Genomic DNA, 18,344 nt, shown 5'->3' on the forward strand with positions numbered 1-18,344 from the left:
AAAAATCATCCGCATCACCCATACACACACGCATTCTTGTAAAGTCATAAAACAATCGTCACCCCCACCTATTTTTTGTTTTTCTATCGCTTTCGCTAACCATATGCGAACAAGGAGGAAAGTCATATCTCCTTTTAAAATATGACAAAGATCTCGCTTTTTGACCTTGACACCCCCCAATTCCTCTCTCTTGGGATGAATCATATCGGCCTACCACGACGCTTCTTACATTTTTATCAAAAGCGGTCCTATATAATCTCCGGGGGGGGGGTCCTCCCCTAGAGGATTATCACGCTCGATTCATTTTTCATCGTGCTGCACAGGACATACATACAGCCAGACGGTCCCCCCTCCTCAGCCATTTCCTTCCCACCACCCCCCACCCTCCCCCCATCCACATGTTGCACAGGAACTCACTGGCACACAGGAGGCGCTTTCACACCAAAAAGCCCATGAACTTTGAGTTCATGGTAGAGTCAGTTCCGGGTCCGAAGAACTTGTGAGCGGCCCACGAGTTTGCGTTCACACAGCATGAAAGCGGGCAGGGTAGCTTATTCAAATGAGACTGACGTATGTCAGGGGGGAGGAAAAAAACAGTACTACCCCGCCTGTCCAGCAAGTGGTGGTACCGGTAAAACCGAATGACAAACAAGCAGGGTGACGTTGAAAAACGCGACCTTGGACCCTCCATCGCCATTTGTTGTGATACAAGGCGGCATGTTGGAGCATTATCATCTTTTTCTCTTCCTTGTCATGTTGCACAAAGTTGTGGTTGCAACTATTAGAACGTCAAGGGAGAGGTTGATGACAACCATTCGGACCTGCCGTACCTCAGCAAGACGAGAAATGGGTGGGCAGAACTCGCTCACACCTCGTGGAAAGACGGTCAAATCTGCAAACACGAAGACGCTTACTCCTGCAAGCGCGAAGACGTGCACTGGTAAGGCTTAAACACACAATTATACGGAATTTATTTCACATTGGTAACTTGTAACATAATGTGATTAAAGTGAAGCGTGTTTCCGCGGCGTCGGTCATCTTGCCGTGACGCGCACTTTCATGAACTCGGCAATCGCTGGAAACTGGTGTTACCAGCCTAAGTTATCGTGCAATTCACGGCAAAATAGGGCTTGATGGCGATTTTCTGTTCACGCTAAATGTACGCTTCGTAATTCATAATATCGTTGGAGCTGGATGTATTGTTAGTCTGTCCACGTGTTTGTTTTTGCTTTAAAAAAAAAAAAAAAAAAAAAAAAAAAAAAAGTGTTGAAATGGCTTGCTTTCTTTGACAATGCACAAATGATAGGACAGACGTGCCGGGATTTAGGGAAAAGTTATTAATTTGGCAAGTGTTAGATTGCCACCTCAAGCTAGTGGTTTATTATAGGGCCACACATATAGGTGCATATTCCGCTATTTTAAGATATTCTGGTATCATGTCAATCACGAGGTTGTTGCACAAAAGTAATTAATGTAGAGATTAATTTAATAAATAAATTAATTTAATTTAATTTAATAGCATTCATTAATTTGTTGTGTTTCTGTTTCAGATTTGCCACTTCTACCGGTCTGGGTGTGTTCCGCGCAGGGTGTGGAAGAACATCAGAACCTCTGACTGGTGGGACGCTGTAGTTTCAACCTACGATGATGGCAAATGGATGAAAGACTTTCGTGTTTCCAAGGACACATTCGAGTACCTCTGTTACCGTCTTGGACCCGAGCTGGAGAAGAGTGACACCAACTATCGTCTTTGTGTTCCACTGCGAAAGAGAGTTGCTGTAGCTCTGTGGAAACTTGCCACCAATAATGAGTATAGGAGCATCTCACATTTGTTTGGCATCGGCATTTCAACAGTGTGCCATTGTGTGCATAACTTCTGCACTGCGGTCGAGAAGGTGCTTTTGGCAGAGGTCATACGGTTGCCCTGCAAAAACAAATTAGAAGACATGGCAGCACATTTTCAGACAAAATGGGGGCTGCCACAGTGTGTGGGTGCGATAGATGGATCCCACATTCCCATTATTCGACCAGAAGAGTACCACACTGAATACTTTAACCGCAAAGGCTGGCACTCCATCATCCTGCAGGCTGTGGTGGATGCAAATGGGCTCTTTTGGAATGTTTTTGTTGGTGCTGCTGGGAGCCTGCATGATGCTAGAGTGCTCCGCTTGTCTGGGCTATGGGATCTGGTGGACAGAGGTTTGCTACACCCTCAAGAAACAAAAACCATACATGGACACAACGTTGGGTATTACCTGCTCGGTGATGCTGCCTATCCACTTAAGAGCTGACTGCTGAAGCCGTTCAATGACAACGGCAGGCTGACCATGCAGCAGTTAATTTACAACAACAAGACAAGCAGAGCCCGAATCACCGTGGAACACGCATTTGGTAGATTAAAGGGCAGGTGGCGATGTTTGTTAAATCGCAATGACTGTCAACTGGACAAAGCAAAGTCTATGGTCATAACTTGTTGTGTTTTACACAATTTGTGTGAACAGAACGGGGATGATTTTTTGGGAGAATGGGAGGACAGTGCTATTGTCCCGCAGCAGCCTGATGGTACTGAGTCTGCAGTAGTGGAAACTGAGGGGGTGCATGCCCGTGCAGCAATTCTGAAGTTTTTAAATACATCATTGTAAAGGAATTGTGTGTTTGCATTACTGTTTTTTTTTTTTTAAATAAAAAATATTAAAAAGAATTCATTGAGCGTAAGTTTTTATTTGTGTGAAAAAAAAAACCAAAACTCTGATATGAAATCGAAAGTATTTATTACTTTGGCATTTTGCTCATTGTGTCAACAAATCTGTTTAAGGCTGCCAGGAAGCCCATTTGGAAGTCTCTGTCATGCCTATGGTTTTGCTCAATCAGCTCACGTGCCAGCTGTTGATCTTCCGTGCGTTCCCGCCGTCTGATTTCAAGGTCTTCCTTGCGTTCCTGCCGTCTGAGCTCAAGGTCCTCCTTGTGCAACCTCACTTCTTCGAGAAACATCGCTCTCGTGGCCTCCCCGTTCTTTTCGTCAAATTCGCGCAGGTAATCCAAAAACAGGTGGTCTCGGTCCCGTTTGCGCTTAGCTGTAGGGATGTAAATGTACAATGAGTGAGTGACAAAAAAACAAGGTGCAGGTGCCCTTAAATTATTTATTATAAATTATGTGAATATAGGTTTAACGTATAATTGGATTTGAACCATCGCAATAATAGAAGGGCTGGGTATAATACTAATGTCCTAAATCAATGTGACTTTGATTCACAAGAGCTAAATTCCAAATTGATTCCAATACTTTTGATTCAATTCAAAAGATTAATATACATCAACCATCATTTCTCAAATATGAAGGACCTGATCAAAAAGGCCACAATCATTAAATTCCAAATGAAATTATGCAGAGGCAGTATCTGCTGACATGATTTGAGTTGACTTTTGTTCATGGCTGTAATGTGACTATAATCATTAGCAAGCATAACAATTTGTTATTCAATAATTGTAACTGAGAAAAATGCCACGGAGGAGGCGGGCCGTCCATTTTGTGAAGGTAAGAAATTTGAAACTTTTTTTTACTGGACATTTACCTGGACGGGAGAGCAAGGCAGAAGACTCAGGAACAGCTCTGCTGATTCTGCTCGTAGGCCGCGAATGTTCACTTACTTCATCATTTGAAGCTGTATCAACATCATGTACATCCAATGAGTAACAGTAAATAATTTCGATGAGCTTCAAGTTACATGACTTTGAACTTACTGGAAGTTGACAGAGGGGCGCAGTTTCCGCTTGTGGATGGACCATCCTCGCTTATCCCTTCCAACGCCTCGACTGAAACTGTCTCAACAGAGTCATGAAATGAGTAAGGGCACAGTGCAATGATTTAGGTGAGGGTAAAACACGCCACTCACATATATCCTTCCATTTTTCATTGCCACAGAACAGAATATGCCACACTACATTGCCAAATATGGCGGCATGTACAAGCTTTTTTAGGCAGCAATACACACTGGCGTATCCAACGAAGTAAAATTAATAGTGAGTGGTGTGTTGCTTTATTAGTTTTATATGGAGCTTTTGAAGTTACATGAAATGAAATGAAACATACCAGGACTGCTCAGGGAGACATCAGAAGGTAATGAAGAGCTCAGAGAAGGTCCCGCTGTAAGTCAGAGTACATCACAACAAAAGGTCAGTTTACACCGTTAGACGACATACCTTTTATAGCAACGGATATTTCACCGTGACCGTCAACTCCCCTGCCAGCGAAATTCTCGCGCGATTCATGGCAAAGTAGCGCTGGTATCGAGGTGAAGGTCACGGCAAAATATCCATTTCGAGTCATTCTTCTTACGTTTCCGTTTCCCTAGAACTATATACGAGCTGTTAGGTGATGAGACTAACAAGTTAAAACTCTTTAGTCGCGTTGTATACAGAGCCTTGGCTTAAGGGGAAAAAAAAACAAACGAAGTGGTTGTTTTGCTTTTAACCGTGCATATCATGCCTGGTTTCCACACGTCCTTTGCACAAAGCTTTCCAATTTCGTCATCACTGAAAGCAGGGCAATTTCGGCATTAGCTGCCTACAATACTCTTCATTTACTAGGTTAATTGATTTAGGAATGATTTCACAACATTACATAGGTTCGGAGCTGGATGCGTGACTTTGCCAAGCTTAAGCCATGCTACGCTAACAGCTTAGTGCTAGCGCGGTGTAAAAGCAATGTTGCGACCGCGCAGCGACCTAAACGAATATATAAATACAAAGTGTTCATGAGGCAATTCTGTCTTACCTTGGTGTGTTAGCGTGTCTGTTGGTGACGAATCCTCGCCCACTGCCGTGTCCTCGCACATGGCTTCCAGCATTGCAATTGCAGAGTCCTTAGTTTTACCGGTTGTACACCCCATCCGGTGGCCGAGAATGACGTCCAGTCTTTCGTACCATTTATTAATTTTGCGGTCATTTCCGCTTCGGTTGTTGTGGTCCTTGAGTTTTTTATAGTCCTGTTTGAGTTTCTTGAGTTTTTCCCTTACCTGCTTTTGTGTGTGGAAAATACTAAGCTCTGCTAGCTTCGCGGTTATCAATTGATAGACTTTATCGTTTCTTGTGGCACTTTCAAAGTGTCGTTGGGTCTCATCGTCCCCGTAAATGCTCAGGAGAGCCTGCACTTCTTCGTCCGTCCACCTATCGTTTTTTTTAAATCCTTCCATTGCCAAAACGTTTGGGGGGAAAAATCTTCGCGCTCTATAGCAGTGAAAAGTAAAAAAGAAATGGCGGCTTTACCGCGAAAAACTCACCTATCCAAAACACACCTCCTCGTCCAGTCAACCAATCATGACACACTTCACAACACGCCCCCACCTTGTGTAGTTCAGGGTACACCCAAATACCCTCCTCAGGCCTAGGAACTTAGGTAGTACCGTTTCAACCCCCCCAGACCCAGAACTGGTTTTGTGTGTGAACGCAAACTTTGGACAAACTCCCCCGGAACATAGGGAAGTTCCTTCATAAGTTCCTGTGGTGTGAAAGGGCCTAATATTGAGTCTGTGTATGTGCGCGCGCGCGTATGTTTTTTAACATCTGGAAGAAAAAAAAAAAAAAAAGCTCATCCGCATCACCCATACACACAAGCATTCTTCTAAAGTCATAAAACAATTGTCACCCCCACCTATTTTTTGTTTTTCTATCGCTTTCGCTAACCATATGCGAACAAGGAGGAAAGTCATATCTCCTTTTAAAATATGACAAAGATCTCGCTTTTTGACCTTGACACCCCCCAATTCCTCTCTCTTGGGATGAATCATATCGGCCTACCACGACGCTTCTTACATTTTTATCAAAAGCGGTCCTATATAATCTCCGGGGGGGGGTCCTCCCCTAGAGGATTATCACGCTCGATTCATTTTTCATCGTGCTGCACAGGACATACATACAGCCAGACGGTCCCCCCTCCTCAGCCATTTCCTTCCCACCACCCCCTACCCTCCCCCCATCCACATGTTGCACAGGAACTCACTGGCACACAGGCACACACCTCTTCATCTCTTTGAAATCCTAACCCTAACCCTAATTTTTATCGTTCCCTTTCATCCTACGTCATCCAAAAAGTCTTTGATCGTGACCTATTGACCTCCGATCCATCATTTTTATCGTTCCCTTTCATCCTACGTCATAACAGGCCTTTGATCGTGACCTCTTGACCTCCGATCGATCATTTTTATCGTATGTTTTTTAACATCTGGAACATCCTACGTCATCAAAGGACATCAAAGGACATCATAGCGAATAAGGCCATAAATCTAAATTTTGATCGCGACGGACAAAAAAGGCATTGCTTCTCTCTCTAATTAGTTAATAGGAAGTGACCCGGAAATGGCCTAAAATGAACAGGAAGTGACCCAGAAGGGTCGTCAAATCAACAGGAAGTGACACGATTTCAACGGAAAGTGACCTGAAATCAACAGGAAGTACCCGGAAGTGACCTGAAATCAACAGGAACTGACTTGTTTTCAACAGGAAGTGACCCAATTTGAACAGGAAGTTACCCAGAAATGGCCTAAAATCAATAGGAAGTAACCCAGAAGTGGCATCAAATGAACAGGAAGTGACACGATTTCAACAGAAAGTGACCTGATTTCAATAGGAAGTGACCCGGAAGTGACCTGAAATCAACAGGAACTGACTTGTTTTCAACAGGAAGTGACCCAATTTGAACAGGGAGTTACCCAGAAATGGCCTAAAATCAATAGGAAGTGACCCAGAAGTGGCATCAAATGAACAGGAAGTGACACGATTTCAACAGAAAGTGACCTGATTTCAATAGGAAGTGACCCGGAAATGGCCTAAAATGAACAGGAAGTGACCCAGAAGTTGCGTCAAATCAACAGGAAGTGACATGATTTCAACAGAAAGTGACCTGATTTCAATAGGAAGTGACCCGGAAGTGACCTGAAATCAACAGGAACTGACTTGTTTTCAACAGGAAGTGACCCAATTTGAACAGGAAGTTACCCAGAAATGGCCTAAAATCGATAGGAAGTGACCTGAGTTCAACAGGAAGTGACCCGAAAATTGCCTAAAATCAACAGGAAGTGACCCAAAAGTGGCATCAAATGAACAGGAAGTGACACGATTTCAACAGAAAGTGACCTGATTTCAATAGGAAGTGACCCGGAAGTGACCTGAAATCAACAGGAACTGACTTGTTTTCAACAGGAAGTGACCCAATTTGAACAGGGAGTTACCCAGAAATGGCCTAAAATCAACAGGAAGTGACCCAGAAGTGGCATCAAATGAACAGGAAGTGACACGATTTCAACAGGAAGTGACCTGATTTCTATAGGAAGTGACCCGGAAATGGCCTAAAATGAACAGGAAGTGACCCAGAAGTGGCGTCAAATCAACAGGAAGGGACACGATTTCAACAGAAAGTGACCTGATTTTAATAGGAAGTGACCTATCAATAGGAAGTATCCCAATTTCAACAGGAAGTGACCTGATTTCAACAGAAAGTGAACCTTACTCCAGTCCTCAATCTTTCCTCCATTGCTGATTCAATTTGTCACTCCTTACACCATTTAGCATGTTCAGGTCATTCCAGGTCATTGTATAGCATTCCAGGTCATTCAATATCATTCAATATTATTCATAATCATTCCACAGGTTTTTATTCACCCTTCCTGCATTCACCCGCAATTTCTCCAGAAATTGCATTTTCTAATATAACTTAGTTTTCATTTAATTGGGAATCTTCTGAACCATTTGTTTTTGTGGCAGATTTCAGTTGTTTTTAAATTTTGGGGAAAAATATTTCCTGTAGGAAATTAGAGCGATATGGTATTTACTTACTTAAGTTTCCATTTCACTTTTTTAGATGACACAACAGAGTCAAGATTGGCTTTTGTATTTTAGATTTTTTTTTCCAGTAATATCGACACAGCCCAACACCCCCCCCTTTATTATTGTTATTATTATTTATTTTTTTTAACTGAAATGAAGAGCTGCTGCTTGGAAGCTCCACCCCTGCATCCTCGTCACTCTCACCCTTGTCTTCATCTTCACTCTTTAAAGGGGCGAAGGTCGGTGGCAACTTGGTGACATCATCCTCAACCGCCTCCTCTTTGACACGAACGGGCTTTTCCTCCTCTTCGATGTAAGGATGTTCTTCCTCCTCTTTAACATGAGGAGGCTTCATGTCCTGTTGGTCAGGACGAAGATATTTCTCACCGACGTCTGCAGGACACAAGAAGACAAAACACATATTTGGTTTGGTTAAGTCAAATTTCAAGTAGGGCTGAACGATTATGGAAAATAATCTAATTGCGATTTTTTTTCACCCCAAAAAAATGCGATCGCGATATCATGCGATATCTGCGATTATTTTTTTCAAGGTCCATTTAAGTATTTTTTTTTCCCAAAAAAAAAGTTAATTATAATGAACAATATCTATTATATATTACAGGATCGTAAGATAAAGGCAAATTAAGCCTTTTAATATCAGTTTATTTCACCTAGTTACACTTTACCACTCAACATTCCCAGCTTTTCATGTGGCATGAAACATACATGTAAACACTATTTATAAATAAATACAGTATACATATTAAAAATAAATAAATAAAAATCTTGCCGATCTTCAGTCAGTAAACTCACACATCCTAAAGTGTAGACAAAATAAAGTTATACCTGCTTATAGGACATTACATCTCTGATTTGATTTCAATTTCTGTAGCAATCCTTGTGTTGTGGTGAGGCGGGTTGGGTTGTGTCCCATGGTCCGTGAAGGTAACACAGGACTTGTTATGGCAAGCTAACCGCGTTTGGAGCTGTTGTGCTCTGGCGTGGTTGCGCCCGACATGCAAGTTGTCATTAAAGAGTTGTTTTTGTTCGCCACTTGCCCCAGTAAGTTCACCAACGCTACAATACATGTACACTAAACGATGAGTAATGATGACCAATAGGGGTGTTAAAAAAAATCGATTCGGCGATATATCGCGATACTACATCGCGCGATTCTCGAATCGATTCAATAATCGGCAGAATTTTTTTTTTTTTAGGATTTACACCTTGAGCATGGAAGAATGTTATATGAACGGAACATTAAGCCTTAATATTTTATTTTAATGCTGTTCAAACATGAAACAGATTACAACCTCTATAAGACTGAAATTTCAGATAAATAAATAATACATTTTCATATAAATCTTACACTCTACAAGCTTACTGATTAGTATTTTCTAAATTTGAATGAAAAAAAATCGCAACAATCGACTTATAAATTCGTATCGGGATTAATCGGTATCGAATCGAATCGTGACCTGTGAATCGTGATACGAATCGAATCGTCAGGTACTAGGCAATTCACACCCCTAGTAGCTACATTATGCTAACGGAATGTGAACGGTACTACTGAATGGCGATAACATTCACGGCCATATCACACTAAGTAGTGAATGGGTCTATATGTTTTTCACAATCGTCAATTTCCATAAATGACAGCCCACCTTTCGGCTCATGCACAATGACGCTAGCCTGGGGGCGACATACACTAATAATGACTAGAATCAGGTTGACGTCCGTCGAGCGGGGTGACTACAATATGTAACTGCATATTAACATCGGAATGAGGTCCAATTGACTGACGTAATTTGCACATCGTTTTGGAGTATAGCACAGGACTGGACTTCGACCGACTAAAGCAATATGATCTGCACGTCCCGTGGACATCAATTGTTTAGTGGGGATCGAGAGTCTCATTCCGTGAAGTGGCCAGCTTTGTATAACATTAGAAAAACTTCTTACCTCTGAAAACATCGTTTCATTGGATATGAAGAGCCCAGTCTTCAGTATTGAGGTCGTGCACGTACGAGTGCGCGCAGCGTGTACGAGCGTGCAGTTTGTTTTCGGCCACAGGTGGCAGTAGAGATTTGAAATTTTAAATCTTACATTGAGCTGCTTTAATAATATTTAATATTAGGGCTGCACGAAATTGGAAAAACATGCGATATACTCGCTGAACATAGCGATATCGATATTATTGCGATATTGAACATTTACCTAAAGAAATTACATTTTTATTACCTAATGAAAGAAAAACATTTTTCATGGGGCAAAATAAGCAACCTTCATGTAATCTTAGTTCATTAATTGGAATTATGACTTGATAATTTTCAACTATTGAATAGCGATGCACATTTTAGTTAGCATCTGACTGGTCAAATTCATATAAAAAGCATGACATTCCATATAAAACTTATTGCGTGCCTTTGCGATATGATTATTGCAAGGGCCAATACCGCGATATCGATATTTTTTCGAGATATTGTGCAGCCCTATTTAATATTACAATTTACAATAAAAATACCCCCCAAAAAATTCTCCTATAGATAGATATGAATTAGGAGAGTACCGGCACTTATTTTTTAAAACACTGGCAGTAATCATAACAAAACAATGTGATTGTATTATTTAAAAAAAAATATGTGGGAAACGGGTATGTATACAGACAAAAAAAAAATCATTTAGTATTATACCACCGTTTTAATACAACAGCATCGTGGACCAAAGTGTTCTTCAACTCACATACATCTTGTCAGAGACATTGGTATGACTGTCTGATGATTGTAAAACCGTCCTCTGAAATAAAGTTGAATTGAATTACTGTGTACAGTAATGAGGACTGCAGTGATTTTTTTTTTTTTAACGCTATATAGTAGTGCTACGCAAGGAAGAGTAATAAGTGTACAAACCTGCTGCGTGTAGCACAATTCGAGGCTGCTCGCAAACGTCGTCCAGCGGTTGAAAATGTTGCTCGTTCTCTTCTTTGACTCCAAAGAGTTCCTCCTCGTCCTTTGGTGTCGTTCTCGCAGACATTTTGGCACAATAATGCCAACAAAGTCACACTTGGTCTCTTCCTGACCACGTGTTATGTGCTTCTCTTTGTTAGCGGCGAGCGAGCTAAGCTAAGCTAAGCTAAACTAAAACTAAGCTAACCGAGACGAGTTTATACACACGCCGACATTTAATAAATGGTGTCGCAGACCTTCAAAATGGTGATGGGAGTCCTGTGTGTTCAGTTCAATACCGAATCAGAAAGAATGATTTAGCAGAGGATGTCTGATTCAACGCGATGTGGCCGCCCGCCAGTGCAGTGAGCACGTAAAGAAACGAACGTAGACGTGCGGCGGAAGTCAGGGGCAGGACACGCCCCCGCTGCGTTACGATTGGCTGCAGGAAATTGTCCGGAGGCTTCAGAGAAAGCATTGTCATCAAGTCATCGGCAGATGTCGCCATTTTTGCTGCAGTTCGAAAGTCTCATTCCCTTTTTCAATGTTTTGTTCCCGATATAATCGTAAAGTTTAAATGCCCGTTTAAATTGGACTTATTCAAAAGAGCTGAAGTTTATTGTGGTGAATGTCTAGTTTAAAAATTTGCCATCAAAGTTGAACAAGCATTTTGAAGTAAACTGAATGTTTATTATCAGGGATGAGTTTAATTTGTTGTAATAGCTTATAATGTACCGGCCCGAGCTATGAATAAATGTTTGATAGCGTATCTGATATAAAGTAAAGAAAAAAGAAAAGTAAAGAAAGTAGTATACTTCCCAATTAATTGTAAATTGACAGATTTTTTTTTCCACTTTGTACAGCCATTCCTTTTTTAGTTTATTATATTGAACATAAATATTCGTGTTTAACACATTATTAACACACATTATTCTTGGGCCTTTAAATTGATATTAACACAGAATTTTTAAAAAGGTAATAAACTGAAATGATAATGATCTTACTAGAAAAATACGAGATGCAAAATGCATTAGGGCATCATAAGTCCCACGGTAACAGGTTGTATTATTTACAGTTTCGGTTCGGCCCGTCTGTGTTCCGTTCGGTCGCTTTCACACAGCACTTTTTTTTTTTTTGGTACCCCTTCATGGGTTGCTAATCCAATATGGCGGCGTCCATGGTTATCTCGTCATATCCTTCCAGCGACGCTGTAGCCAATCATATTGCAGCGGGGCGGGTACAGCCTCAGAACAGCTACCAGCTAGCATGCTACATCACACCAAAATCCGGAAAGGGTGGGGGGGGGGGTGCCTTTTGGCGGGGCGTTTGCAATTTATGCAATGGACTTTGGAACTGTTTTTGTTCACCAAGGGACGTCGCTATTGCGTCTTCTAATCCAACGCAAGATTTGTGACATCAAACGAACGTCGGAATTCCAACTGGCTGGAAATCGTTTTGGTCATGACTGAATTGTGCGTTTTGTTTCAAACGGGATCTTGGTTTAAACGCAATATTCGATGTTAGCATAGCACGACTTTAGTTTTGTAAAACTCGTAGGCAGGGAAATCCCGCTCAAAATAAAGGTGGGACGTCATCTTGTCCGTTTCATTTGACATCCAGTGTGGTGGTGTTGAGAGAGCGTGAATGAAGAGATGAGGTGCATACTTTGAGAATAAAGTAGGTAAATATAAGTAGGTAAGTATAAAAAGCAAAAAAAAAATATATATATATAAGATGTAGGGAAGTGAATAAGTAAATATAACTATAAATAAAATAACAGAAAATACAGAAGGCACCATAAAACACTGAAATGATGCGAAGTTTCATGCTGAGTCAAGACCAAAGAATAAAGATGTCTGGCAAAAATGATCCGAAATGTTATCCATATCGTACAGCCCTAAATCCAAAAAGCAAATGAAGGCAACTGCTAGCTAATCTCAGATAGAAGGGGCTGGGTCACAGTCATTCCGCCGCTTTTGCAGTTGTCACAATGCCACTGTTCAACCTGAACAACATTAGATTTAGGTTGATGAAGTGTGCTCCCCCAAAAAAGGTAATGCCCCCCCTGCACTCTCTTTCTGGTGACAGGTCTGGCTCTTTAGTTAAGAAAATGAAATGAAAATGCGAGTAAGCTGTCCTGGCTCAAACCTTCAAAAAACAAAAAAAAAACTAAAACTGATCACCGTCAGATTCTCAGGTGGATGTGCAGGCTGATACAGCACGGACGTCATAAATTAACTGGGCTGCTCATGCTGTAGTGAAAAGTGAAGCTGGCGGCGGCCATCTTGTGTTGCCAAACCTACAGTAAGTTGACTTTTCAGCAGCATTTTTTCCACGTTATTTTCTTCCTCTACAGCGAAAATACCACTGTGACGTACGGTTCGACCATTAAGTATAAAATAACTGTGGGAAATGGGCGGCACGGTAGTCGAGTGGTTAGCACGTCCGCTTCCCAGTTCTGAGGTCTCCGGTTCGAGTCCAAGCTCGGACCTTCCTGGGTGGAGTTTGCATGTTCTCCCCGTGCCCGCGTGGGTCTTCTCCGGGTACTCCGGTCTCCTCCCACATTCCAAAGACATGCATGGCAGGTTAATTGGGCGCTCCGAATTGTCCCTAGGTGTGCGTGAGTGTGGATGGTTGTTCGTCTCTATGTGCCCTGCGATTGGTTGGCAACCAGTCCAGGGTGTCCCCTGCCTACTGCCCAGAGCCAGCTGAGATAGGCGCCAGCAGCCCCCGTGACCCTTGTGAGGAATAAGCGGTCAAGAAAATGGATGGATGGATGGATAACTGTGGGAAATGCTCTAAATGTAAATATTTTGTGGTTGGTCTAATAATTTGAGTAGGGGTCGTGTTTGTGTTTGGTCTAATAAGTTGTGCACGCTCTGGGAGGGGGGGCACTACCAGAAATCCTGCCTAGGGTGCCAAGTTGCTTAGGAACGCCACTGGTCACGACCCACAGCTCGAGACCATAAGTGAGGGTCGGAACGTAGGTCGACTGGTAAATCGAGAGCTTCTCCTTTTGGCTCAGCTCTTTCGTCACCACGACGGACCAATACAGAGTCCGCATTACTGCAGACGCTGCACCGATCCACCTGTCGATCTCCCGTTCCATCATGCCCTTACTCGTGAACAAGACCCCAAGATACTTGAACTCCTCCACTTGGGGGAGGATCTCATCCCCGACCCGGAGAGGACACGCCACCCTTTTCCGATTGAGGACCATGGTCTCGGATTTGGAGGTGCGGATCCTCATCCCAACCGCTTCACACTCGGCTGCGAACCGCTCCAGTGAGAGTTGGAGATCCCGGCCTGAAGAAGCCAACAGCACCACATCATCTGCAAAGAGCAGAGATGCAATGCTGAGGCCACCAAACCGGATCCCCTCCACGCCTCGGCTGCGCCTAGAAATTCTGTCCATAAAAGTTATGAACAGAATCGGTGACAAAGGGCAACCTTGGCGGAGTCCAACCCTCACAGGAAACGAATCCGACTTACTGCCGGCAATGCGGACCAAACTCTGGCAACGGTCGTACAGGGACCGAACAGCCCGTATCAAGGGGCCCGGCACCCCGTACTCCCGAAGCACTCCCCACAGGAATCCCCGAGGGACACGGTCGAACGCCTTCTCCAAATCCACAAAACACATGTGGACTGGTTGAGCGAACTCCCACGCACCCTCAAGGATCCTGCTGAGGGTGTAGAGCTGGTCCACTGTTCCACGGCCAGGACGAAAACCGCACCGCTCCTCCTGAATCCGAGATTCGACTTCCCGAGGGACCCTCCTCTCCAGTACCCCTGAATAGACCTTACCAGGGAGGCTGAGGAGTGTGATCCCTCTATAGTTGGAACACACCCTCCGGTCCCCCTTCTTAAAAAGGGGGACCACCACCCCGGTCTGCCAATCCAGAGGCACTGTTTTCACCATAATTTATATTAGAATATTAGAGATGAAAACACAAATTTCAGAAAACGGGTTGCTCATTGGTTGAATTGATTTTTGATTATTAAAAGTTAACATTTGCCCCCCCCCCCCCCCCCCCCCACAAAAAAAAAAAAAAAGTACTGGGAATATATAGAAATATGGTTGACGAATTGTAACTTGTTCAACCATTTTTCATTGTGCAAAAAAATAAATATGCAAAAAAAAAAATGCAAAAATGTTGCGGAGTCAAGGTGTGAGACGAGGGTCAACACAGCATACATTTTGATCAACATGACATAAGCAACTAATATTGTAGGAAACAAGAGAAAATTGTACATATTCATTTGCATACAGCCTTAGAAAAAAAAAAAAAAAAGACCTTTAACAATTTTTTTTATCATTATCTGTAAATTTCAGCTTCTTAGCTCAATAGGTTCCAGGCCATGTGACCTATTGACCCCAAACCAATGCTGCATCATAGTGCCATGTCTGATAGATGATGCACACCTTTTATTTTATTTTATTGTTTTCATTTTAGACTTCCACTTATTTTCTGCTTAATAGCTTCTAGGTCATATGACCTATTGACCCCAAATTAGTTCTGCCTCAAAGTGGCATGTCTGCTCGATGACACACACATATTTTTTTCTCAATTTCAACATTTCCTTCATTTTAAATTACCGTTGACTTAATACTGTACATATCAATGTTATTGCTCAATATCACCCCACAAGAGTGCATTCCCAGTGAAATTTAAATTGGTTAAATTAAATTGTGAAACATTTTTTAAACTGTTAATAATAAAATAATAATAATAATAAAACCACGCATACTTTAAACTGCGTTTGAATTCAATTTTATTTTTGAAAACCGATCTTTTATTTTGAAAACCCAATGTTGTTCTCGGTCACATTCTCCGCGCCAGCGTCTCTTCGAGCACACTACCGTAAATCCTAGAAAAGGGCGAACAGAAAAAAATGAACTGACTTGACCGCGTAAAAACAAAAGACGGCCTACTTGACCGCGTAAAAAGAAAAGGCGGCTAGCTTTGCCTCAGTTGTTGCTCTGCTAAATCCAATTCTTATCGACTGAGAAATGTACCAAACCGACTGAAGAAAAAAACTGTGTAACAAAGTGCCCCGGTGAAGATTCCTTTCAAAATAAATTCGGACATATGGTTGAAAAGTGTCGATGAAACAAGTGACAAACCTGCTCTGTTCAACACAACTCGAGGCTGCTTGTAAACGGCGTCCAGCAGTTGACGTTGTCGCTCGTTGTCCTCCTGTGCTCCACAAAGCTCCTCTTCGTACTTGACTTTCGCCATTGTGAACATCTTCACACGATATTCACGACACTTTACGCTCACGATTGACGTCTGCTGAGCCAATTTGTCGATAGCAAACGCGTCTCGTTTTTTGGCGCCTAGCAAGCTAAGCTAAGCTAAGCTAAGCTAAGCTAAGCTAAGCTAAGCTAAGCTAAGCCAAGGCAAAATAAAGAGGGCCGAGAGATACGACTGAACCAGACACGAAACGTAGCAATTATGACTTCAATAAAGTAGTGACGGGGCAAAGTGTCGATGTGTCAGTTCGTTCCGTACGAATTCGTGTTGAATTATTTTTATCGTGAAGCCGAGCGTAAACGCGTCGTGCCTGGAATGGAGTCGCTCTTCTGCTACCACGTGAAATCTACGGCAATTACAGTTGGACAAATCTCATGTCACGAAAATGTTAATATTTAATTTTACTTAAAAAAATAATTTAAAAAAATGCTCATAAAATTATACGTTTAATTCTAGATTCATTTGGATAATAAAAATAAATAGACCTTTAAACTGCACTCGGACGAATAAGAAGAAACATGTTTACTTCCTGTACATACGAGTAGCCCAGTTTATTTTTTCTTTTTTAAAATCTCTATTCACTCAATCAGTATACAAAATATTGGGGGGGGGAATAATACAATCATTGTATACACTATAAACAATTAGAACATAGAACACGCCAGGAAAGTTAAAACATACAAAAGCTAAACCAAATAAAATCAATAGTATAACTGAAAGAAAAGAAAATAGTTTGATACAAAATCATATAAATAAATGATAAGTTTGCAATAGTTATATGTTTTTACAGCTTTTGGACACAGACAACCAGACAATGACAAAAAATAATTTCTCATGGATACAAAAAAAAAATCAATAAAGGATTGTTTCTTATGTGTAAATTTAGACTTATGAATGTAAAACTTCGCTAGAATAATCATAAGATTTATCAAATGAAACTGTATATAGACATTATTATCAAATTCAAATATACCAAAATAAGACATGCTTCCAAAGTAAGGAGAAATCTGGATAAATGTGGATTATAATGAATTGTGATAATGTACCCCAGAATTATTAGTAGCACAGTTTTTTTAAACATCCTTGCTGTTTTACCTCAGACTGTAAATCTGTAAATCCACCCAAGAGTCTCTGGTCTTTTTTTTTTTTTTTTTTTTTAAGCTTTGAGCCAGGAAAAGTTCTAGTCGAGTGCCGGCAAATTCTATGCACTATTGACTACACTTTTTCTTTTCTTGCTCGGCCGAATATCGCTGCCAAAAGTCAGGTGAGTTTTATCCGTAATTGACCTTTCGCAAACTCCGCCCCCCCCAAACGAGCATTGACCAATCACACATTTAGCAACCGTTGCTATGTAAGCATAGTCCGTCAAGCTTGGTGCCTCCGACAGCACAAGCCGTGACGGGAAGACTTACACCGGCGTGTATTAGTGATTTCTTTTGGAGCAATACCAGTGCAATATCCTCCAGATCGAGGCAAAAAGGTTTACAATATGCAGTGGAGGGTTATAGTCATAATATTAAATTAGCCAGCGAAGGGGAAACATACAGGACGCACGCTAAATCTGAGAAAACCCCATGACCTATACTTCAGATGCAACCAGCACAGCATTATGGACCAGTCGTGCTCTTGTACTGCCGGGTAAGTTTTCTTACTTATATTAGTCTAGTATTGTTAAAATATGAGGATTACTGTTAGGTCAGCAAGTTAGCTAAACCTCGGTGTTTATAGCTAGCTAAACATTAGTGTTTTTTGTTTTTTTTTTGTCTTTGAAAGCATCAGATCAGTCATTGTTATTCTTTGTCCATCATAAAAAAAATATTTATGTCACTCTAGCCATGGATGTAGTTCAGGTTATATGGCTGGTTGGGATACTCCGGAGACGGGTGTCCGTTCACAAAATGCTGCATGAAAAATGAAAACAAGATAAGCTCGGGGCACTTATTAGGACGCTTAAGTTTGCCAAACTTGACGAAGCTTTGTGTTAACGTTAGCTCGCAACATTTAGACGAATGCAAAAGCTAACAGAAGACATTAAACTAACATTAACCACTGACTGAACAAGCTTAACTTAGATGGCAATGACATTCTAGTAATATATTTTATTCATTAATAGTAACTACAATAACTTTGATATCGTTTTGTTATTGCCCCGAAAGCAAACTACACTACAGCTAGCTAGTTAGCCCGATAGAGTTAGCATAGTCTTACCTTAGCACAGTCCGATTTACATACTCCGTAGGCACACCGCTTCATCATTTTGGAGGTCCGGAGCTTGTTAATGGTTGTCACTCTTCTTCCGTAAAGTTTTATGGTGGTTAGC

At 41.6% G+C, this 18,344-nt stretch overlaps 2 protein-coding genes across 3 annotated transcripts in view; both read right to left on the minus strand.

Annotated features, from left to right (window-relative positions):
• LOC144007166 (uncharacterized) overlaps positions 1–11,135 on the minus strand; it is a 33,601-nt gene extending 22,466 nt beyond the window's left edge. The window contains exons 1-2 of one of the 2 annotated variants that reach the window (XM_077506548.1): positions 10,731–11,135; positions 8,026–8,214 (exon numbers count right to left, since the gene is read on the minus strand). In XM_077506548.1, coding sequence (XP_077362674.1) covers positions 8,026–8,214; positions 10,731–10,854 — 313 coding nt within the window. In that variant the 5' untranslated portion in view covers positions 10,855–11,135. The remainder of the gene's footprint in view (positions 1–8,025; positions 8,215–10,730) is intronic. The other variant, XM_077506556.1, reaches the window with a different exon arrangement.
• Positions 1,394–5,905, minus strand: LOC144007546 (uncharacterized). The gene is made up of 5 exons (XM_077507286.1): positions 4,775–5,905; positions 4,091–4,144; positions 3,742–3,819; positions 3,573–3,662; positions 1,394–3,074 (listed from the first exon to the last, which is right to left on the minus strand). Exons 1-5 carry the CDS (start codon positions 5,190–5,192, stop codon positions 2,773–2,775), a joined length of 942 nt encoding a protein of 313 aa, XP_077363412.1. The 5' UTR covers positions 5,193–5,905; the 3' UTR covers positions 1,394–2,772.
• Positions 11,136–18,344: the final 7,209 nt, after the last annotated feature.

Source organism: Festucalex cinctus, chromosome 1 (genome assembly GCF_051991245.1).
Source record: "Festucalex cinctus isolate MCC-2025b chromosome 1, RoL_Fcin_1.0, whole genome shotgun sequence".
In the NCBI taxonomy this organism is placed as follows: Eukaryota; Metazoa; Chordata; class Actinopteri; order Syngnathiformes; family Syngnathidae; genus Festucalex; species Festucalex cinctus.

What these genes read in the sequence shown, in the direction of transcription:
- LOC144007546 (XM_077507286.1), bottom strand. Translation starts at nt 5,192, where the DNA reads ATGGAAGGATTTAAAAAAAACGATAGGTGGACGGACGAAGAAGTGCAG. An exon ending in AGACACGCTAACACACCAAG is followed by an intron (nt 4,145 to 4,774) that starts GTAAGACAGAAT and finishes TCTGACTTACAG; the next exon opens with CGGGACCTTCTCTGAGCTCT. An exon ending in CGCCCCTCTGTCAACTTCCA is followed by an intron (nt 3,663 to 3,741) that starts GTAAGTTCAAAG and finishes ATGTTGATACAG; the next exon opens with CTTCAAATGATGAAGTAAGT.